Genomic DNA, 20527 nt, shown 5'->3' on the forward strand with positions numbered 1-20527 from the left:
ATGTAGCAAGAATCTGTTACTCTCATCATTTAATTTTCTGGTTAAGTCATTATATAATGAGATGTAATAAACAAAAACTAAACACACAAACAAAGTGACACTAGGGGGGAAAACATTTTTACTGATGCCTCATATTTAAGCCTCGCTTTTATTTTATTTTTTTATAACAAAGGTACTCTTGATTTTGGCATTATCAAATGCTAGAGAACCTTTCCATTTCAAATGTTACCTCTCATTTGACAATAGACAAGATTTCCTAATGCTTCAGGATACTGGAAATAGGCCGTGTGTGCACATGTGTTTATTCAAAAGGTGTTTTTTCTTTGGCTTTTTAAAAAATTTTTTATTGTTATTCAATTACAGTTGTCTGCATTTTCTCCCCATCCCTCCTGATCTCACCTTTAACTGGAATATATTCAAAAGGTTTGAGAACACATTTAGGTTACAAAATATTCAAGAATAGTATGTGTTTCCAGTAAACACACATTAAGATAGATTAAATAGTTGGAAAAACCAAGACAAAATCAACTGAATGAGTTTAGTAACATCTTTCGTTTTAGCTCATTAAAAAAAACTTAGTGGACTTTTCTAGCAAGAAGCTCACATTGTTGTTAACAATGAAGAGTCCACACTGGTCTATGCATAGTAATTGGGACTCAAGCAGAGTAAAGCTGTTTTTCTATTTTTGGCTATATGCATACTCATTTTCCTCTTTTAAGAAATCCTTAATAACATTAGTTTCATAAAATAGCTAAACTACAGCAGAAATGGACAGCTAGAATATATAATCAACTAAATTCTACTCCAATGTCCATTATTAATTTATTCAAGACTGCTAGTATGTTATCCACTCATGGTAGTGGTGGGCAGAGGTTAAGTTCTGTTGTTCCAGTTGTTCTGGGAGGTACCTATCTGACCCACCCCCTCCAGAGTCTCAGGTGACTCACACCACATAATTAGGTAGCTCACTCTATATATACTAATTGAATGTTGGATACACTGACCTTACATCAAGAAAGCATTTGTCTAGGTAGAGTATAATTCATTAAATTACTAAGTATTTTTCTACTAAGTAAGTTTTAGTGGTTACACAAATGTTTTATATATTCAACATATCCTTACACAGTCATGGTAATTAGTTTCAAATCAGTATTAACCCAAGTATGGTTTCCTTATCTCCAACTTACCATCTTTCACTGTAATCAGGGTGCTATTATATCAACTAGTCCAGCCAATAAATTATTTTCAAATTCTTGGTATACAAATACATGTTTAAAAAATCTGCTATTTCCACTACTCATTGCCATTGAGCACTTCTCTCCTAAAACTATTAATAACATTGACAGAAAATATTATTTACAGGATGAAATCTCAAAAATATTTTAAAGTCTTATAAAATCAATAAAGAAGGGGGAAAAAGAAAGATAAATAAGTGTAGAAAATGGGGTAGGGGAAGTTCATAAGTAAATGAGGAAAGAGAATTTATTTAAGATTTCATCTGCTCGCCCTGTCTGGTGTAGTTCAGTGGGTTGGGCATCGTCCCACAAACCGAAAGGTCACTGGTTCAATTCCCAGTCAGGGCACATGCCCAGATTGTGGGCCACGTCCCCAGTTGTGGGCACTCAAGAGGCAACCACATATTGCCTCCCTCTCCCTCACTCCCTCCCTTCCCCTCTCTCTAAAAATGAATAAATAAAATCTAAAAAAAAATTCATATGCTCTCTTTTTACTTGATGCTAACATCTTTTAAACCCCAAACCTGTATAAATGAACTGATTCAAATACATAAACATGTAAATGTTTAATTAATTATAGTTTAAAACCATCTTTATTCCAGATTACAATAAAAGACTCATGATAAAATTTTCATTGAATTAATATGTAAGTATCCCTACCTTAAAAGCAGAAGAAACACTAAAACAGCCTCGACTTAGAACAAGAATAGCAACACCAATATTAAAAAGCGAGATTTACATTAAGTGTGGCAAACAATATGGAACAGTTTAAGTATACCTAAACTATTTTATATTAAGTTTACTTACTATATTAAAGTTTTTACGTTAAGTTTACTTAACATATTAAGTAAAGCAAACTAGGTTCGCTTTGGAAATTACCTTGGGAGAATGTAAGCAAAGTAACCACTAAGAGTAATAAAAAATGCAACTGCATTTACTTTACAATGTGTAAACCTGTCATATGCAAATTCTTTTAATGAAGAATTGGAATTAATGTCTCCTGAGAATTATGACTTCTTCAGCAACCCACACGGTTCATACATGTGTCTTTTTCATAATGGTGGATTTTGGATTGACACACTTACCTTTAGTATATAAGAATTTCAGTAAAAAATGAGTTAATAGGGACTCATTCTAAAAGTCCCTAGTAAAATAAAGTAGGAACAAGCAAAGAGACAAGAGACATTTGGAAAAAAATAATTCAAAGACTTGGGTGATAGTGCTTAATTGGTAAGGGAAAGGTCAGGTTGGGTAAAGCAGAGTGAGAGATTAAAAAAACAACTGTCTTTAGCCCTGGCCAGGTGGCTCAGGTGGTTGGAGCATCATTCCATACACCAAAAGGTTTCAGGCTTTACTTCTGGTCAGGGCACATACCTAGGTTGCAGGTTAGATTTCCTTCAGAGTACATACAGTACATACAGGAAGCAACTGATCAATGTTTCTCTCTCCCTTTTTCTCCCTCCCTCCCTCTTCCTTTAAAATCAATAAACACATCCTTGGGTGAGGATTAAAAAATTATATTAAGAAAAAATTAAATTTAAAAAACTGTCTTAAGAGAAAAGAGGGATAAAAAACAAATGTCTTGGAGAAAACAATGAATTAAACTTTAAACATTTAAAACTCCTTAGTTGCTTTTACTATGCACTTATGAATTCACTCTCATTTAATTCATATCTTACACAGAAAGTAAAATCTTTGCTAATTAAAAACCACCACCTTCAAAAATATTCTCCAGAGACAGGATGGATTTTCTTTGACCAGAATGATTTAACTGGCATAGAGATAGCAAACCTATAGCCAAGATCTGTACTTTCAGTAAGGATTTTGAAGTGCAGCTCATTTTCTTGGTTTTGCGTAATGAATCCCTGACTATTTTAAGTTATTTTTCCTACACCCAGAGTAGAAAAATTAGTTTACTCTAACTTTCACTTAGCCCATTTCACTATCTTCCTGAGCTTTATTACAGTTGTAATAGAATATTAGCTCTATTCTCTCACACACTACACCTACTTTCTATCCTTTACTCTCACTATATCTCATCATCTGACCTTGCAAAAAACATTGTTGTCTGGATTCAGCTCACAATCCTTCCCCCCTCTAACAAGAGATAGCCTTTTCACCTTTTATAAAAAGTGTCTAGTTGGGTGAAATATTATGGTTAATATTGGACTTATCCAAAGGATCGCCTATCTTTTCTCTACATGTTGGTACTTTAAATCCCATAGAATACCTTCCACTGTCTTGATCCAATTTCCTTTTGCCCTGCAACTGATCACATACAAGAATAGGTGGGAGCTGCGAACATCAGTATACCTGCTAGAGGAGAGAAACCACCAACAAAGGAACCACCAACAGGCAAAAACCCAAGTACAGTAGGACAGCCCACACAAACAAAACAAAGGGCAACCCTAGACCATCCAGACAAGGAAATCAAAGGGACCACACCACTGAATCCCATAGAATTCCTACCATAGAAGTTCACCCTACAAACTTAGTTGGCAAAGTGGAACATTGGGAAACACAGAGACAAACAAAAACAGTAACATAAAATGGGGAGACAACAAAATGAACCTGAAATCAAAAGGAATGGAAGACACCCACTAAAAGAGCTAAATAAAATGGAGGTAAGCAAATTATCAGATATAGATATCAAAATAATGTTTATAAGGATGCTCCAGGAACTCACAGACAACTACAAGGAACTGAGTGAGAACTATAACAGTGTGAAAAAGGAAATAGAAACTATAAAGAAGAGCCAGGGAGAAATGCAAAATATAATTTGAAATAAAAAAAAACACACCAGAAAGAATTAAAAGCAGGCTGGATGAAGCAGAGGATGAAATTAGGGAGCTGGAAGACAAGGTGGAAGGAAACACCCAGGTAGAGTAGCTGCACAAAAAAAGACTAAAAAAATATGAATAAAGCTTAAGGTAACTCCAAGATAACATGAAACGCAACAACACTGGAATCATAGGAATACCAGAAGGAGAAGAAAAGTAACAAGGGATAGAAACCCTGTTTGAAAAAATAATGACAGAAAACTTTTCAACCCTGGAGAGGGAAAAAACCATGCAAGTGCAGGAAACACAGAGTCCCAATCAAGATGAACCCAAAGAGGCCCACTCCTAGACACATCATAATTAAAATGCCAAGGTTTAAAGACAAAAAGAGAATCTTAAAAGTAGCAAGGGAGAAACAAGAACTAACATACAAAGGGGCTCCAATAAGGCTAGCAGCTGATTTCTCAACAGAAACACTCCAATCCCAGAGAGAATGGCAAGAAATATTCCAACTAATGAAAAGCAAAGGCCTGCAACCAAGACTACTCTACCCAGCAAGGCTCTCAGTTAAAATGGAAGGCCAAATAAGGAGTTTCCCAGACAAAAGAAGGCTGAATGAATCCATCTCCACCAAACCAGCCATGCAAGATATCCTAAAGGCACTGTTGTAAGAAGAAGGAAAAGAGTGAGAGAGAGAGGAAAACAGGTACAAAGAGGGTAAAATGAAAAAGGACCTATCAATAATAACCTGAAATGTAAGTGGATTAAATGCTCCAATCAAAAGACATAGGATAGCTGAATGGATAAGAAATCATGACCCACACATACGTTACCTACAAGAGACCCACCTCAGAACAAATGATCTACACAGACTGAAAGGGAAGGGCTTGAAAAAAGTATTCCAAGTAAATGGACAGGGAAAAAACCTGGGGTAGCAATACTCATATCAGACAAAATAGACTTCAAAACAAAGGCCATAAAAAGACACAGAAGGAGACTTCAAAATACCCAAGGAAAGAATCCATCAGATCCATGAAGAAGACATAAACATTGTAAACACATGCACCCAACACGGGAGCACCCAAATACATAAGGAAAATGTTGGAAGACTTCAAGAAAGATATAGACAGTAACACAAGTATAGCAGGGGATTTTAACACCCCACTGTCAACAATGGATAAATCTTCCAAACAAAATATCAGCAAGGATATTGCAGCACTGAACAATGCCCTAGATCAAATGGACTGATATATATATAGAATCTTTCATCCCAAGAAACAAAAAACACATTCTTTTCAAATGCACATGGAACATTTCAAATGATAGACCACATGATAGGACACAAAACAAGCCTCAACAAATTCAAGAAAATTGAAATCATATCAAGCATTTTCTCAGACCATAAGGGACTGAGACTAGAAACCAACCTCAAGGAAAAAAATTAAAAAAACACTCAAATTCATAGAGAATGAATAGCATGCTATTAAACAATGAATGGGGTAATAATGAGATCAAGGAAGAAACTTAAAAGTTTCTGGAAACAAATGAAAATGAACTCACAACAGCCCAAAACTTATGGGACACAGCAAAGTAAGTTCTTAGATGGAAGTTCTTAGTGATACAGGCCTACCTAAAAAAGATAGAAATATTTCAAATAAACAACCTAACCCTACATCTACAAGAACTGGAGAACAACAACAAAGACAGCTCAGAGCAAGTAGAAGGAAGGAAATAACTAAGATCAGAGCAGAATTAAATGACATGGAGACTAAAAGAACAATTCTAAGGATCAATAAATCCAGGACCTGGTTCTTTGAAGAGATAAACAAAAATCAACAAGCCTTTAAGCAGGTTCATCAAGAAAAAGAGAGAGAGGACCCAAATAAACACAATCAGAAATGAAAGAGGAGAGACTACAACTGATACCACAGAAATACAAAGGATTGTAAGAAATTATTATGAAGAACTATCTGCCAAGAAATTTGAAAACCTAGGTGAAATGGACAAATTTCTAGAAAAATATAGTCTTCAAAAACTGAATAAAGAAGCAGGAAACCTGAACAGACCAATAACAGCTGGTGAAATTGAAGCAGTAATCAGGAAACTCCTGGCACACAAAAGCCCTGGACTAGAGGGTTTCACAGGAGAATTCTACAAAGCATTTAAGGAAGAGCTAATCCGTATCCTTCACAGACTATTCCAAAAAAATCCAAGAAGACAGAAGACACCTGAACTCTTTTTATGAGGCCCACATCATCCTAATCCCAAAACCAGATAAAGATACAACAAAGAAAGAAAACTACAGGCCATTATGGCTGATGAACATAGATGCTAAAATCCTCAACAAATTATTGGCAAACTGTATCCAGCAATACATTAAAAAGATCATACACCATGACCAAGTGGGATTCATCCCAGGGATGCAAGGATGGTATAATATTCACAAATCAATCAACATAATACATCACATCAACAACAGCAAAGACAAAAATCACATGATCATATCAATAGATGTAGAAAAAGCATTTGATAAGGTACAGCACCAATTGATGATAAAAACACTCACCAAAGTAGGAATAGAGGGAGCATTCCTCAACATAATAAAGGCCATATATGAGAGACCTACAGCCAACATCATACTCAATGGCCAAAAACTAAAAGTTTTCCCACTAAGATCAAGATAAGGATGCCCTCTCTCACCACTCCTATTCAACATAGAATTGGAAGTCCTAGCCAGCAATCAGACAAGAAAAAGAAATAAAAGGCATCCAAATTGGAAAGGAGGAAGAAAAACTGTCGTTGTTTGCAGATGACATGATGGTATACATAGAAAATCCTATAGGCTCCACCAGAAAACCACTCCACCTAACAAATGAATTTGGCAAAATAGCCAGATACAAAGTCAATATTAAGAAATCAAAGGCATTTTTTGGGGAGAACCAAGATGGCGGCGTAGGTAGACACACTGCGCCTCCTCGCACAACCAGAACTGACAGAAAATCAAACGGCAAGGGGGTCTGACACCAAGGAAATACAAAATAAACATTCATCCAGACCGGTAGGAGGGGCGGAGACGGGCACCGGGGTGGAGAGGACTCACATGGCTGTGGTGGGACTGAGACTGGTGCAGTGTGGGACGAACGGCGCAGGCAGTCTGACCACTAGCAGACCCTGCGGCCCCACATTCAGTCCCATATTCGTGCACAGATAAACCATGAGGAACGGCGGGGAACGAAGCAAATCGCACAACCCAGGGTTCCAGTGCGGGGAAATAAAGCCTCAAATGAGTGAAAACACCTGTGGGGGTTGGGGCAGCAGCCAGGAGAAACTCCCAGCCTCACAGGAGAGGTCATTGGAGAGACACACAGGGGCCTAGGGCGTGCACAAGCCCACCCACTCAGGAACCAGCACCAGAGGGACCCAGTTTGATTGTGGGTACCGGAGTGAAAGACTGAAATCCGGTGGAGAGGGGAGCGGGCGCCATTGCTCCCTCTCGGCCCCTCCCCCATGTACAGCATTACAGCGCAGCTTCAGGCGCAGCAACCAGCGTTACCTGGCTCTGGGGAAGACCTAAAGCTCTGCCCCTTTACATAACAGGCACACCAAGACAAAAAAAATGGCCCAAATGAAAGAACAGATCAAAGCTCCAGAAAAAAATACAACTAAGCAGCGAACAGATAGCCAACCTATCAGATACGCAGTTCAAAACACTGGTAATCAAGAAGCTCACAGAATTGGTTGAATTTGGTCGAAAACTAGATGAAAAAATGAAGGCTATGCTAAGAGAAACAAAGGAAAATGTACAGGGAACCAATAGTGAGGCGAAGGAAACTGGGACTCAAATCAACGATGTGGACCCGAAGGAAGAAAGAAACATCCAACCAGAAAAGAATGAAGAAACAAGAATTCAAAAAAATGAGGAGAGGCATAGGAACCTCCAGGACATCTTGAAACGTTCCAACATCCGAATTATAGGGGTGCCAGAAGGAGAAGAGGAAGAACAAAAAATTGAAAACCTATTTGAACAAATAATGAAGGAGAACTTCCCTCATCTGGCAAAGGAAATAGACTTCCAGGAAGTCCAGGAAGCTCAGAGAGTCCCAAAAAAGCTGGACCCAAGGAGGAACACACCAAGGCACATCATAATTACATTACCCAAGATGAAACAGAAGGAGAGAATCTTAGAAGCAGCAAGAGAAAAGGACACAGTTACCTACAAAGGAACTCCCATAAGACTGTCAGCTGATTTCTCCAAAGAGACCTTAGAGGCAAGAAGGGGCTGGCAAGAAGTATTCCAAGTCATGAAAGGCAAGGACCTACATCCAAGATTACTGTATGTAGCAAAGCTTTCATTTAGAATGGAAGGGCAGAGAAAGTGCTTCTCAGATAAGGTCAAGTTAAAGAAGTTCATCATCACCAAGCCCTTATTATAGGAAATGTTAAAGGGATTTATCTAAGAAAAGAAGATAAAAAATATGAACAGTAAGAATGACAGCAAACTCACAGTTATTAACAACCACACCTAAAACAAAAACAAAAGCAAACTAAGCCAATAACTAGAACAGGAATGGAACCACAGAAATGGAGATCACATGGAGGGTTATCAAAAGGGGAGTGGGAGGGGGAGAGAGGTGGGAAAGGGACAGAGAATAAGTAGCATAAATGATAGGTGGAAAATAGACAGGGGGAGGGTAAGAATAGTGTAGGAAATGTAGAAGCCAAAGAACTTATAGGTATGACCCATGGACATGAACTATAGGGGGGGAATGTGGGAGGGAGGGGGTGGGTAGGATGGAGTGGAGTGAGGGGGAGGGAATGGGACAACTGTAATAGCATAATCAATAAATATATTAAATAATAAAAAAAACCCTCTGTCTAAAAACTGTGGGGATTGTGGCAGTGAGAGAAACTGCCAGTCTCACAGGAGAGTCCATTGGAGGAACCCACAGGGTCCTAGAACGTACACAAAACCACTCACCCAGGTATTAGCACCAGAAGGACCCAATTTACTGGGTAGGAGGGAAGTGACTGAAAGTGGGGTGAGAGCCAAGCAAGTGGCATTATTCACTCTCAGACCCCTCCCCCACAGACAGCACCACAATGGAGAGAAGTGGGTTGCCCCGCCCTGGTGAATACCTAAGGCTCCACTCCTTACAACATAACAGGTGCACCAAAACAAAGAAATATGGCCCAAATGAAAGAACAGTTCAAAACACCAGAAAAAGTACTAAGTGGTGAGGAGACACCCAACCTATCAGATTCAGAGTTCAAATATCGGTAATCAGGATGCTCACAGAAATGGTTGAGTATGGCTGCAAAATAAAGGAAGAAGTGAAGACTATGCAAAGTGAAATAAAGCAAAATATACAGGAAACCAACAGTGAAGGGAAGGAAACTTGGACTCAAATCAACAATTTGGAACAAAAGGAAGAAATAAGCATTCAACTGAAACAGAGTGAAGAAACAAGAATTCAAAAAAATGAGGACAGGCTTAGGAACTTCTGGGACAACTTGAAGTGTTCAAACATCAGAATCATAGGGGTGCCAGAAGGAGAAGAGGAAGGCCAAGAAATTGAAAACATATTTGAACCAATAATGAAATAAAAGTCCCCAGTCTGGCAGAGGAAATAGACTTCCAGGAAGTCCAAAGAAGTTCACAAAGTCCCAAAGAAGTTGGACCTAAGGAGGAATGCTCTAAGACACATCATAATTAAAACACAAAAGGTTAAAGACAAGAAGAGAATCTTAAAGGCAGCAAGAGAAAAGGAGACAGTTACTTACCAAGGAGTTCCCGTAAGACTAGAAGGTGATTTCCCAAAAGAAACCTTGCAGGCAAGAAGGGGCTGGAAAGAAGTATTTGAAGTCATGAAAGGCAAGGACCTACACCCAAGATTACTCTATCCAACAAAACTCTCATTTAGAGTGGAAGGGCAGATAAAGTGCTTCCCAGATAAGGCCAGACTGAAGGAGTTCATCATCACCAAGCCCTCATCATGTGAAATGTTAAAGGTACTTACCTAAGAAAAAGAAGATAAAAAATATGAACAGTAAAATGACAACAAACTCACAGTTATTAACAACTGAACTTAAAAGCAAAAACAAACTAAGCAAACAACTAGAACAAGAAGAGAACCATGGAAATGGAGATCACATGGAGGGTTATCAGCAGGACGGGGGAGGAGGAGAATGGGGGAATGGTACAGGGAGTAAGAAGCATAATGGGGAGGTTAAGATTAGTATAAGAAATGGAAAAGCCAAAGAACTTATATGTAGGACACATGGACATGAACTAAGAGGTGGGGGGAATGGTGGAGGGAGGGGGACATGGGGCAGAGGGAAATAAAGAGAAAAATCGGATAACTGTAATAGCATAAGCAATAAAATATACTTAAAATACACACAAAAATAAAATTTCAAATACAGTGATCTAATTATTATAGTTTCAAACATTAATCATTTTTTCCTTGTCATCTAGGAAAAACTGCAGCACAAATCAATGCAGTAGAGAATAGTGACAACAGAATTACATTTAAAACATAATTTAGAGAATATATATACCTCTTTTAAATTATTAAGTAGAAAATGTAATTGTTGGTAGTAAAAGCCAATAAGAATGAAATAGACATTTATATCTTATGTTTGCATGCATCATAAAGGCAACAAAATAGTAAGTTTTAAACTTTTACTAAACAGGAATATAAACACATCAATAACAAAAAACACTATTTTAAACTCAAAATTTTCTTCTATATTCAGTAAAAAATTTTACCTTTCAAAAGTATATGACAGCTGTCAATTGAAATCTCTTACATCTTTAACATGTACTTTTCATTCTGATAGACAGATTAGGTATTATGATTTAAAATGGAACAGTTTAATGGAAAACCCGAGTTGCTTCCACGTAACAAGAGAAGACTTAAAGCTGGCACTGCATGGTATCGAATTGCAGCATACATACTGTATTGCCCCGTGCTAGTCTGATATATGCTAGCCGGTACTGCCATGGTAGCAATGTGAGGCGGCGTTCCTTCTTCCTCTGATTTTTCTTCTTCAATCTTGGGAACACCAGGCACATCAGAGGAAAGTTCATTCAGTATTTTTCTAAAACAGAATTTAACAATACAAATAATTAAGAAATATAAATGAGATTTAAAACAGAAAAGCTATAATGGAAGAATTGGTTTGATGTATAATGACTCTCCCTTTTTGAAAAAAAAGCATCATTACAGTGGAAACTTAACTTACCGATAGGAGGGTCTTTGTGAGAGGATTTCTCTACATTTACGAGAATCAATTACACCTTCTGATTCTGCAGACTCATCTGTCTCTGCAATTGTTGCTACCTATAATACAAGAGTTTCTGAAATGCATCATAAACAATATGATTTCCTTCTTTCAAAACAGTGTGACTAAAGGTCTCCGTGTGCAGCAGTACTAAGCCAGGTGCTGGGAAGCATCTGGCAGGAGAACACACTGAACCTGCACTCCTGGAGCTCACACCTGGCTTAGGAAGGGAAGCACAGAGACAGCATTTCAGTTGTAGGACAAGTGTGTACAGAAAGGAACAGTACAGACAATAAATACTACAGAAATGCAAGTAAATAGTGGCTGGAATGTCAAGCGAGGCTTCACAGGAAAGGCCTAAATATATGATACATAAAACCTAAGGTCCCAACCCTGAAAGTACTCTCAAATCCAGCAGGGAGTGAAGGAGTGACAGGCAGGAAAAAAGTCTCAATTTCACTGCCCTTTTCACAACACCACAGCTGATGTGAGCTGGGTCTTCAAGTTAGACGTTAGATAGGTCCCAGGATGAAAGAATATTTAAGCAGATAAACAAGCCTGGTTGAAGTTAGGATTTATGTTACAATAAGCTGTTGAGGTTTGATAACAATAGGTTTTGAAGGTCAAAATAAGGAATTTCTCCTCAAAAGATCAGAGTTTTAAGCATGATTTCATTTTTTCAAGTCAAGTAATAAAATAACATGATAATTAAACAAATTTGCCGAACTAAAATAAAAAATCTCTTTTCAACATGACTGCTCTCATTATATACAGCCATTAATCATTCAAGGCCCAGGACAGTTAGGCATTCACAAAACTCACTTCACTTAACATCATGATTATGTGGGAATTTGATTTGGGCAAAATCAAAAGAGCTTATTAAACTATGAACAGTGTACCCTGGCCAGTGTGGCTCACTGGCCAGGGTACACTGACTCTTTGTTGGAGAGTCATCCTGTAACCAAAAGGTTGCAGGGTTCCATTCCCAGTCAGGGCACACAAACTAGGTGAGGGTTCTATCCCCAGGCCGGGCCCATATGATCCCCAGTCAAGGAGGCAACCAATCAATCCTTCTATCTCACATGAATGTTCTCTCTCTCCCTTCCTCTCTCTTTAAAAGCAATGAAAAAAAAATGTCCTCAGGTAAGGAAAATAATATGTCAACAATGTAAGAAGGAATATATACTTCCCAAGCACATGGATGAGCATACATGTTCACCTGCACACATGACCACGCATCTCTGTTCACAGACACCCAAGAAATAAGCATACTAGCCAATGAATAGAATTTATTAGAAAAAAATGTTGCAATATTGCCATCAAACATTTATCACTTTATACTGGGCTTTCACACATCTCTCACATAATCCTAACAACCTCCTCACATGAGGTAGCCTGTTAATTTTCAGAAAGGTGAAAACTGAAGTTCACACAAAGAGATTAAGGGACTTGTTCATCATTAAACAGGCAGGAATTTTAAGACAAGATCCACCACAACCTATCTGTACAAAGGTAATTAAATCAATGTTTCACAAAAATGAAAAAAAAGAAAACCCTTGTGAATATGACAATACTTTCTTCTGGTACCAGCTAGGTTAAAAATAAGAAACACTTGCACTCCAGTACAAAGTCAAAATACAAAAAGGAGACTGGAAAGACTTTCTTGTTTTATAATTAGAGTCAGAAACTCTTGGAACCAAGGGTCATCAAGTGGGGGGAGGGAGACAATGCTGAGAATTATTAAGACACATGGTGCCTCAAAGATAAACAAACTTTTACTGGATGTGGGTTTATTACTTCAAATATCATGTTGCAAAATCCATTTTCATTTTGCAATAAATTGTACCAAATATGCAGAAAAGAACAAGACTAAATTAGTACATCTACTTTTTCCTCAAAGGTCTTTTTGTCATCAATTAGGTTCAAATAATTCTAACATTTCAAGGATAATAACAAACTGACCTTAAAAAAAAAGAGAGAGAGAGAAGTAAATTCAATAAAGAAGAAAAGTGTGCTTCAAGAAATGCTAAGGTTGTAAACCCAGAGATGGTGAGGGTATAAACACATCTAGAGACATGTTTCCTTGATAACAATAAAACACACCTCTGGATCACAACCATAATACCAACCACATCTACAAAACCAAGGTTAAATCTGAGAGGGGTACATGATGTATAAACATAAGACCAAGAGGGGTACATGATGTATAAACATAAGATCAAATAATGACATCATTATTTTCTATGGATTACACATGATGAATTAAAAATAAACTTAAACTTCTACCTACCTACTAATGTGAGTATTCATGAAAATAGCACCAATACTATAATTTTTATATTAACATGTTTATCAGACTTCTTCTCCAAAGAATCCTCAAATATTTTTAAGCACCATTGAAGAGCTCTGCTAAGTAAATCCAAGTTTGAGCAGAGAACAACCTGAAGAATTATTCATCTGGCAATTACTCATCCTGCAAATTAAAAGCTGACAAAAAAATGGCAACTCTTAGACAAATCTATGTATCTAGCAGAGTACAATGCACTTCACAAGTAAAAGGAAATTCCTCCAAATCTCTAATAAAACAACTGGAGCATAAAAGCTACACAAGGAAAATGTGATAAATGAAGAAGGAGGAGGAGGGGGAGGGGAGGGGGAGGAGAGGAGAAGAAGGAGAAGAAGAAGAAGAGGAAGAAGAAGAAGGAGGAGGAGAAGGAGAAGAAGAATAAAGAAGGAGGAGGAGGAGGAGAAGAAAAGGAGGAGGAAGAGGAAGAAGAAGAAGAGGAAGAGGAAGAAGAGAAAGAAGAAAAAGAAGCTCAAGCTCAAGAAAGTCAAAGACAAATCACGCGGGAAGGAAGCTAACCCGAACAGTTTGTATGTGTGGTGACCGAATTACTCCCTGGATGGGGACAGTCTGGCCTGAAGGAAACTGTACTAGAGTCACAGCTGGGGAGCCTCTTCCGGTGCCTGTTCCAGCTACAGAAACCTGCAAAAATGAGCATCATTGAGGATTAAGGCTAGACCTTTCTATTGTTCTTTTTGCTTTTTAAAAAAAAAGAAATACCATTGCTATGATGACCGGACTATTTTTCCTGCTTCCAAGAATTAACAACCAAGCCACGGTCCTTACCATTAGGAGGTGGTCATTGTCCTGGAACAGTCATTCTCTGATGTGATACATAGTAGAGAACCCACGCTGCTCGCTTTTGGTTCCCATGCTTCGGTGGCTAAGACTGTTCCAAGCACAAAGTTCTAAAGCAGTTAAACTACCTCACAACTACTGACAGTGAAGCCTTACTTAGGCCAGAGTATAAGCACCCTCTCTCACTTCTTAAGAGAAATTGGAGACAGAACTTCAATACGGGGAATTATTTTTTAATAAATGAAACATTCAACATAATATTCTTGAATTGCTCCAGATGCAAACCTTGTCTCTATACTGATGAAAATCACAGTTACTCTTATGCCTCCATAATCACAAAAAAGGCTGACATTTCATTATACACTATCAGAAGAGCACATTCACTAAAGCAACATCAGTCTCATCAGAAAACTGAGGTTGATGTTTTCTGCCTCAGAGGCAGATATGGGGAGGCTGTCAAGCTCAAAATGGCAAATGCAGGATTTCCAAAATTCAAAACTTCTGCCTAAAACTTGGAATTTTATCTTTGGCAATAAAAACTGTCAATTGTTTTCCTTGAAGTGACAAGATTTAATACAATTGGTAATATTTACTGCTTCATCAAGAATATTCCTGAATGAAATTGACTTTTTTTTCACTGCAAGTGAATGGCAGTGAAGAAAACAATGATGACTATCCAGTTTGGTGCCACTGATTTGATTCCAACAGTTTACCCCCCATTGTTTTTGCATTATTAATGCAAATGACAACACAGAGAAAATGGAAAATAGATCTTAGCATATTGTGAAAGTAGTTTTATCGTCCTAAACCTTCAGAAAGAGGCCTCAGACTCCCCAGGGTTTCTGCACACACACTTAGAAAACTGCTTCTCTCCTCATGGGGGCTTCAGGCCTTGGCTCACAACTTCAAGAGCAAGATGTGATTTCAGCTCCACAGTCAAACTGCCACGTCCAGTAACCTTGACGGAGGGTTCATATGTCAGAGATTGAGCAAAATATTATATAAATTATACCCAAGAATACCAAGCATTCTTACAGACTAGGCTGGTGGATTGAGACAGCAGATACTGCCCACATTGACTTTCTGTGGGCAAATGGACCAGCTTCAAAGAAATTACATATTTTGAAGGACTGAAGAACAACTCAACAAAGAGTCATGGCTTTTGATAAATATAAGTCATGCTTTAGGTTTTTTTAATGCTCTTTCAAGTATAACTTTCAGGATTTTAATTTATTAAACAATCGCTCTATCAAAATGGCTTAGTGTCAAGATACCTGCTGCAGAAAAGGAGCTGTACCCACTAATATAAAACTGCATTCCTAGAATTCTGGGGATGAGCTATATGATGAAACTTCCCTATGTCCAAACTCTGGGCATGCAAAAGCTCATGAGACAACACTGTCGCTAAACTAATGAAATAAAGGCTAAGCACCAGCACAAGTGACATACCCTAGAGTCAGAATTCAGATGTATCCTTAAAAAACAACAACAAAATAAAAAACAAAAATACTTAGATCTAGAAAACCTTGATAGGCCTTCTATATTCTCACTGCCAAAAGCAACTGGCATTAAGTGCCTAGAATTAAACCTTTAATAATTGTGTCAGTAGAGTTAACAGGCTAAATTTCACCATTACTCATAAGAAAAAAATTCACTTGGTTCCCTATCTCTAACGTCTTAGCATTATTTTATTATTATAGTAATCACATGGGCCACAACTGAAAATATGCACCCTGAAGCATGCTACACAGAAGGCGTGGAAGAAACACAGGCAATGACTGAAGATGCATGATGGCTGCAATGGCAAAATGGGCAAATTTTAAAGAAGCATCTTTTTGTTTGGGGTAAGGCAGTAGATTCAGTTTTAGGTAGAGCTAGGTTGAAAGCAATGGTAGTGCAGCAAGGTGGAAATGTTTAACAGGCAAGGGAAAGTGTGGGACTCATGCTTGGGTTAAAGCTCAGACAGGAAATAAATATCTGAGAAAATATTGACAAAGCGTAATCTTCAGAGAATTCTAGTTACTTTCTTCACAATGTACAAATAATTCTAAAGCAGCTCTGAAAAGAGAAGGGAATTAATTCTTTTCTAAAAGACACCATTTGTTACAGATACATAAAATTCAGTTCACTTGAACTAAAATATGCATACTAAAGGTAGAAATAGAAAATTTCTTATAAACATCAAATATTCACTCCAAGGGTGAATATTAGAATATTAGAATATTTTCTAATAAGCAAAAGTCTCAAAGAGACTAGGGAGACGCCTAGAGACTATAGAGACTATGTGGACTGGCCTAGACAATAGGGATACAGCAGTGAGCAAAAGTCTCTGCTCTCCTAGACTGAGCGGGGACAGAAAACAGATGAAGAAACAAATACATAATTTGAGGTGGCGCTAAATTCTCAAAAGAAAAATAAAGCGAGGTAAATAATCAGAGAATGACAAGGGAATGTGGAAGGAGGCTCTTTAGGATATACCCAATGTGAAAACTTCCTGTCAGAGGGAACATTTGCACAAAAAGCCTAAATGAAGAGAGGGAAAAAGCCATAGGAAGATCTATGAGTATATTCACCATATTCTAGAAATCAGGTAGGTACCTGCTCAAAAACAAATATCATTAAATGGATATATTTCATAATTTATACCTCTTTTTAGGAGGCTGTAAAAGTGGGTAGAATGAACTCATAAGACTCATAATTTACCTTTTTTTCCAGCTCCCCTGAATAATCCTCTTCTATGGGATGCTTGAAACATAGATTATGCTGATGCCACCACATCCACCGAAAACCCCACTACAGACAGTAGCTGATCTGAAGAAGTAAGTTAAGATGCCGTAACTGATGGCCTTACTTGGCTTTGCAATTTGAAAATAAATCCTAACAATGACATTTATAACTAGGAAAACCTCATAACGTGTAACACAGCATTTGATTAAACCTAGCAGATTAGCTTTAGTCGGAAGCCAGGTTCCTTGACGTGGGGTTTATGATGTCACAGTATATATGCAAATGTCACATGTACTGGGCTGCACTTGTCAGTTAATAAAGAATGAAAATTTGTGAATTCACAATATAAACAGACTGCTATCAACTCTGCTGCCTCAGAAATCAAACCCAGATACTATTACCTGTTTTAATTTCAAAGACTACAATGAAAATCCAGTAACACTGCAAGCAGTAAGTTGGACATCTATCTTCATTTCTGTGGGTTAAGTCAGGATTCTCAAAGAAGTCTGTCTCTCCTATGGAAAAACAGTATTTAAAGCATATTTCAAACATTTAAGGTTGCAAACAGAAAAATAATATTATAAATATGAACACTTAAATAAAGATGCAAAATATTTTAAAGTCCTATTTAATTATCCTAAATGAAGATAAACACAAAATTTAAAAATGTAGGCTTGTTCTCATTTTAGTATCTTCAATGGCTTTCTTTACCAGTGAGGTTTTTTTTAACATTGTAGCTAACAAATTTCAAAATCTAATGCAGTTAAATTTTATTTAACTTTATTTTTTTAAGCTTTTATTTATTTTTAGAGATGGAACGGGAGGGAGAGAGAGGAAGAGAAACATCAATGTGTGGTTGCCTCTGACACACCCCCTACTGGGGTCCTGGCCCACAACCCAGGCATGTGCCCTGACTGAGAATCAAACCAGTGACCCTTTGGTTCACAGGCCAGCGCTCAATCCACTGAGGCACACCTGCCAGGGCGAATTTTACTTAATTTTGTCTTGAGAATTTCAATTGAAAATATTTGTTGAAAACAGCCAGTATTACTGATATTTTTATAACTACTCTTAAAGTTCTAAAGAGAACTACACAGGATGTTGTTGCCCCACATCCATTTTGTGTGTGTAGAGCATAAATAAGTATGATCTGAAATCCATATTGAATTAAAATAGGGGGGAAATAGATTGCTGTTTCTGGTATTGCAAATACAAATACCTAAATAATATGTCTCTTTTAAAAACTTACTCTCCTGAAAGCAAACCAAATATCAGAATCAAATCATTCTTAACAATAGAGTCTATTTTGATAATACTTCCAATAAGCAGTGTTGATCAGTTGAGGACATATTAAAATTAGGGGTTCTTTATGGTTTGAAAAATAATACTCTAGCTAATTTTTTCCCTAGCTAATTCTTATAGCATCTAATATTTATAGTAGTTGAAGCATCATCTTATATCCTAACCAAATGAGATGTGATTCATGTATCATAATACATTTAAAAAGTATTATAAAAATGAACATGATCTTGACAGAAAGTCAAAATTCTTACAGCTCCAGAACATTTAAAAATCAATCTTATACTTGTTTGTAGAACATTCTAGAATATAGCAGTGCCTTGGGCTATTTTGTCTGTGGCTACCTAGAAGCAATTCAGGTTTAAAGATTCAACTACTGAATAAGTAAACTTTCAGTTGACCAAGACTCATGGCCTATCAGTCTAGTTACTTTTTTTAAAAATTATATTTTATTTTATTTATTTATTTTTTAAATATATTTATTGATTATGCTATTACAGTTATCCCATTTCCTGCCCCCCTCACTCCACTCCATCCTGCCCACCCCCTCCCTCCCACATTCCCCCCCTATAGTTCATGTCCATGGGTCATACTTATAAGTTCTTTGGCTTCTACATTTCCTACACTATTCTTACCCTGCCCCTGTCTACTTTCCACCTATCACCTATGCTACTTATTCTCTGTACCTTCCCCCCCTCCCCCTCCCACTCCCCTATTGACAACCCTCCATGTGATCTCCATCTCTATGGTTCTGTTCCTGTTCTAGTTGTTTGCCTAGTTTGCTTTTGTTTTTGTTTTAGGTGTGGTCGTTAATAACTGTGAGTTTGCTGTCATTTTTACTGTTCTTATTTTTTATCTTCTTTTTCTTAGATAAATCCCTTTAACATCTCATATAATAAGGGCTTGCTGATGATGAACTTCTTTAACTTGATCTTATCTGAGTAGCACTTTATCTGCCCTTCCATTCTAAATGATAGCTTTGCTGGATACAGTAATCTTGGATGTAGGTCCTTGCCTTTCATGACTTGGAATACTTCTTGCCAGCCCCTTCTTGCCTCTAAGGTCTCTTTGGAGAAATCAGCTGACAGTCTTATGGGAAGTCCTTTGTAGGTAACTGTCTCCTTTTCTCTTGCTGCTTCTAAGATTCTCTCCTTCTGTTTCATCTTGGCTAATGTAATTATGATGTGCCTTGGTGTGTTCCTCCTTGGGTCCAGCTTCTTTGGGACTCTCTGAGCTTCCTGGACTTCCTGGAAGTCTATTTCCTTTGCCAGATGAGGGAGTTCTCCTTCATTATTTGTTCAAATAGGTTTTCAATTTTTTGTTCTTCCTCTTCTCCTTCTGGCACCCCTATAATTCGGATGTTGGAACGTTTCAAGATGTCCTGGAGGTTCCTATGCCTCTCCTCATTTTTCTGAGTTCTTGTTGCTTCATTCTTTCCTGGTTGGATGTTTCTTTCTTCCTTCTGGTCCACATCGTTGATTAGAGTCCCAGTTTCCTTCGCATCACCATTGGTTCCCTGTACATTTTCCTTTGTTTCTCTTGGCATAGCCTTCATTTCTTCATCTGGTTTTTGAACAGATTCAACCAATTCTGTGAGCGTCTTGATAACCAGTGTTTTGAACTGTGCATCCGATAGGTTGGCTATCTCTTCCTCGCTTAGTTGAATTATTTCTGGAGCTTTGAAGTGTTCTGTCATTTGGGCCTTTTTTTTTTTTTTTTTTTTTTTTGTCTTGGTGCGTCTGTTACTTAAAGGGGCGGAGCCTTAGGTGTTCCCTGGGGTGGGGTAATGCTGGTCACTGCACTGTGACTCTGTACGTGGGGGAGGGGCCGAGAGGGAGCCGAGAGTGGCGCCTGCTCCACTCTCCACTGGATTTCAGTCTTTCACTCTGCTACCCACAATCAAACTGGGCCCCTCTGGTGCTGGTTCCCGAGTGGGTGGGCTTGTGCATGCCCTAGGCCCCTGTGGGTCTCTCCAACGGCCTCTCCTGTGAGGCTGGGAGTCTCTCCTGCTGCCACCTCAACCCCCATGGGCGTTTTCAATCAGAGGTTTCAGGCTTTAT

At 37.9% G+C, this 20527-nt stretch overlaps 1 protein-coding gene across 4 annotated transcripts in view; it reads right to left on the minus strand.

The window, feature by feature from the left end:
- LOC112317829 (cAMP-responsive element modulator) overlaps positions 1-17219 on the minus strand; it is a 56968-nt gene extending 39749 nt beyond the window's left edge. For 3 of the 4 annotated variants that reach the window (XM_024574923.3, XM_024574922.3, XM_024574921.3), the window contains exons 1-3: positions 17145-17219; positions 11261-11358; positions 10974-11116 (exon numbers count right to left, since the gene is read on the minus strand). In XM_024574923.3, the coding sequence (XP_024430691.2) occupies positions 10974-11116; positions 11261-11358; positions 17145-17219 (316 nt within the window). Of the gene's footprint in view, positions 1-10973; positions 11117-11260; positions 11359-17144 lie in introns of those variants that run through there. The other variant, XM_071221254.1, reaches the window with a different exon arrangement.
- Positions 17220-20527: the final 3308 nt, after the last annotated feature.

The sequence above is a fragment of the Desmodus rotundus genome, chromosome 4 (assembly GCF_022682495.2).
Source record: "Desmodus rotundus isolate HL8 chromosome 4, HLdesRot8A.1, whole genome shotgun sequence".
Classification (NCBI taxonomy): domain Eukaryota; kingdom Metazoa; phylum Chordata; class Mammalia; order Chiroptera; family Phyllostomidae; genus Desmodus; species Desmodus rotundus.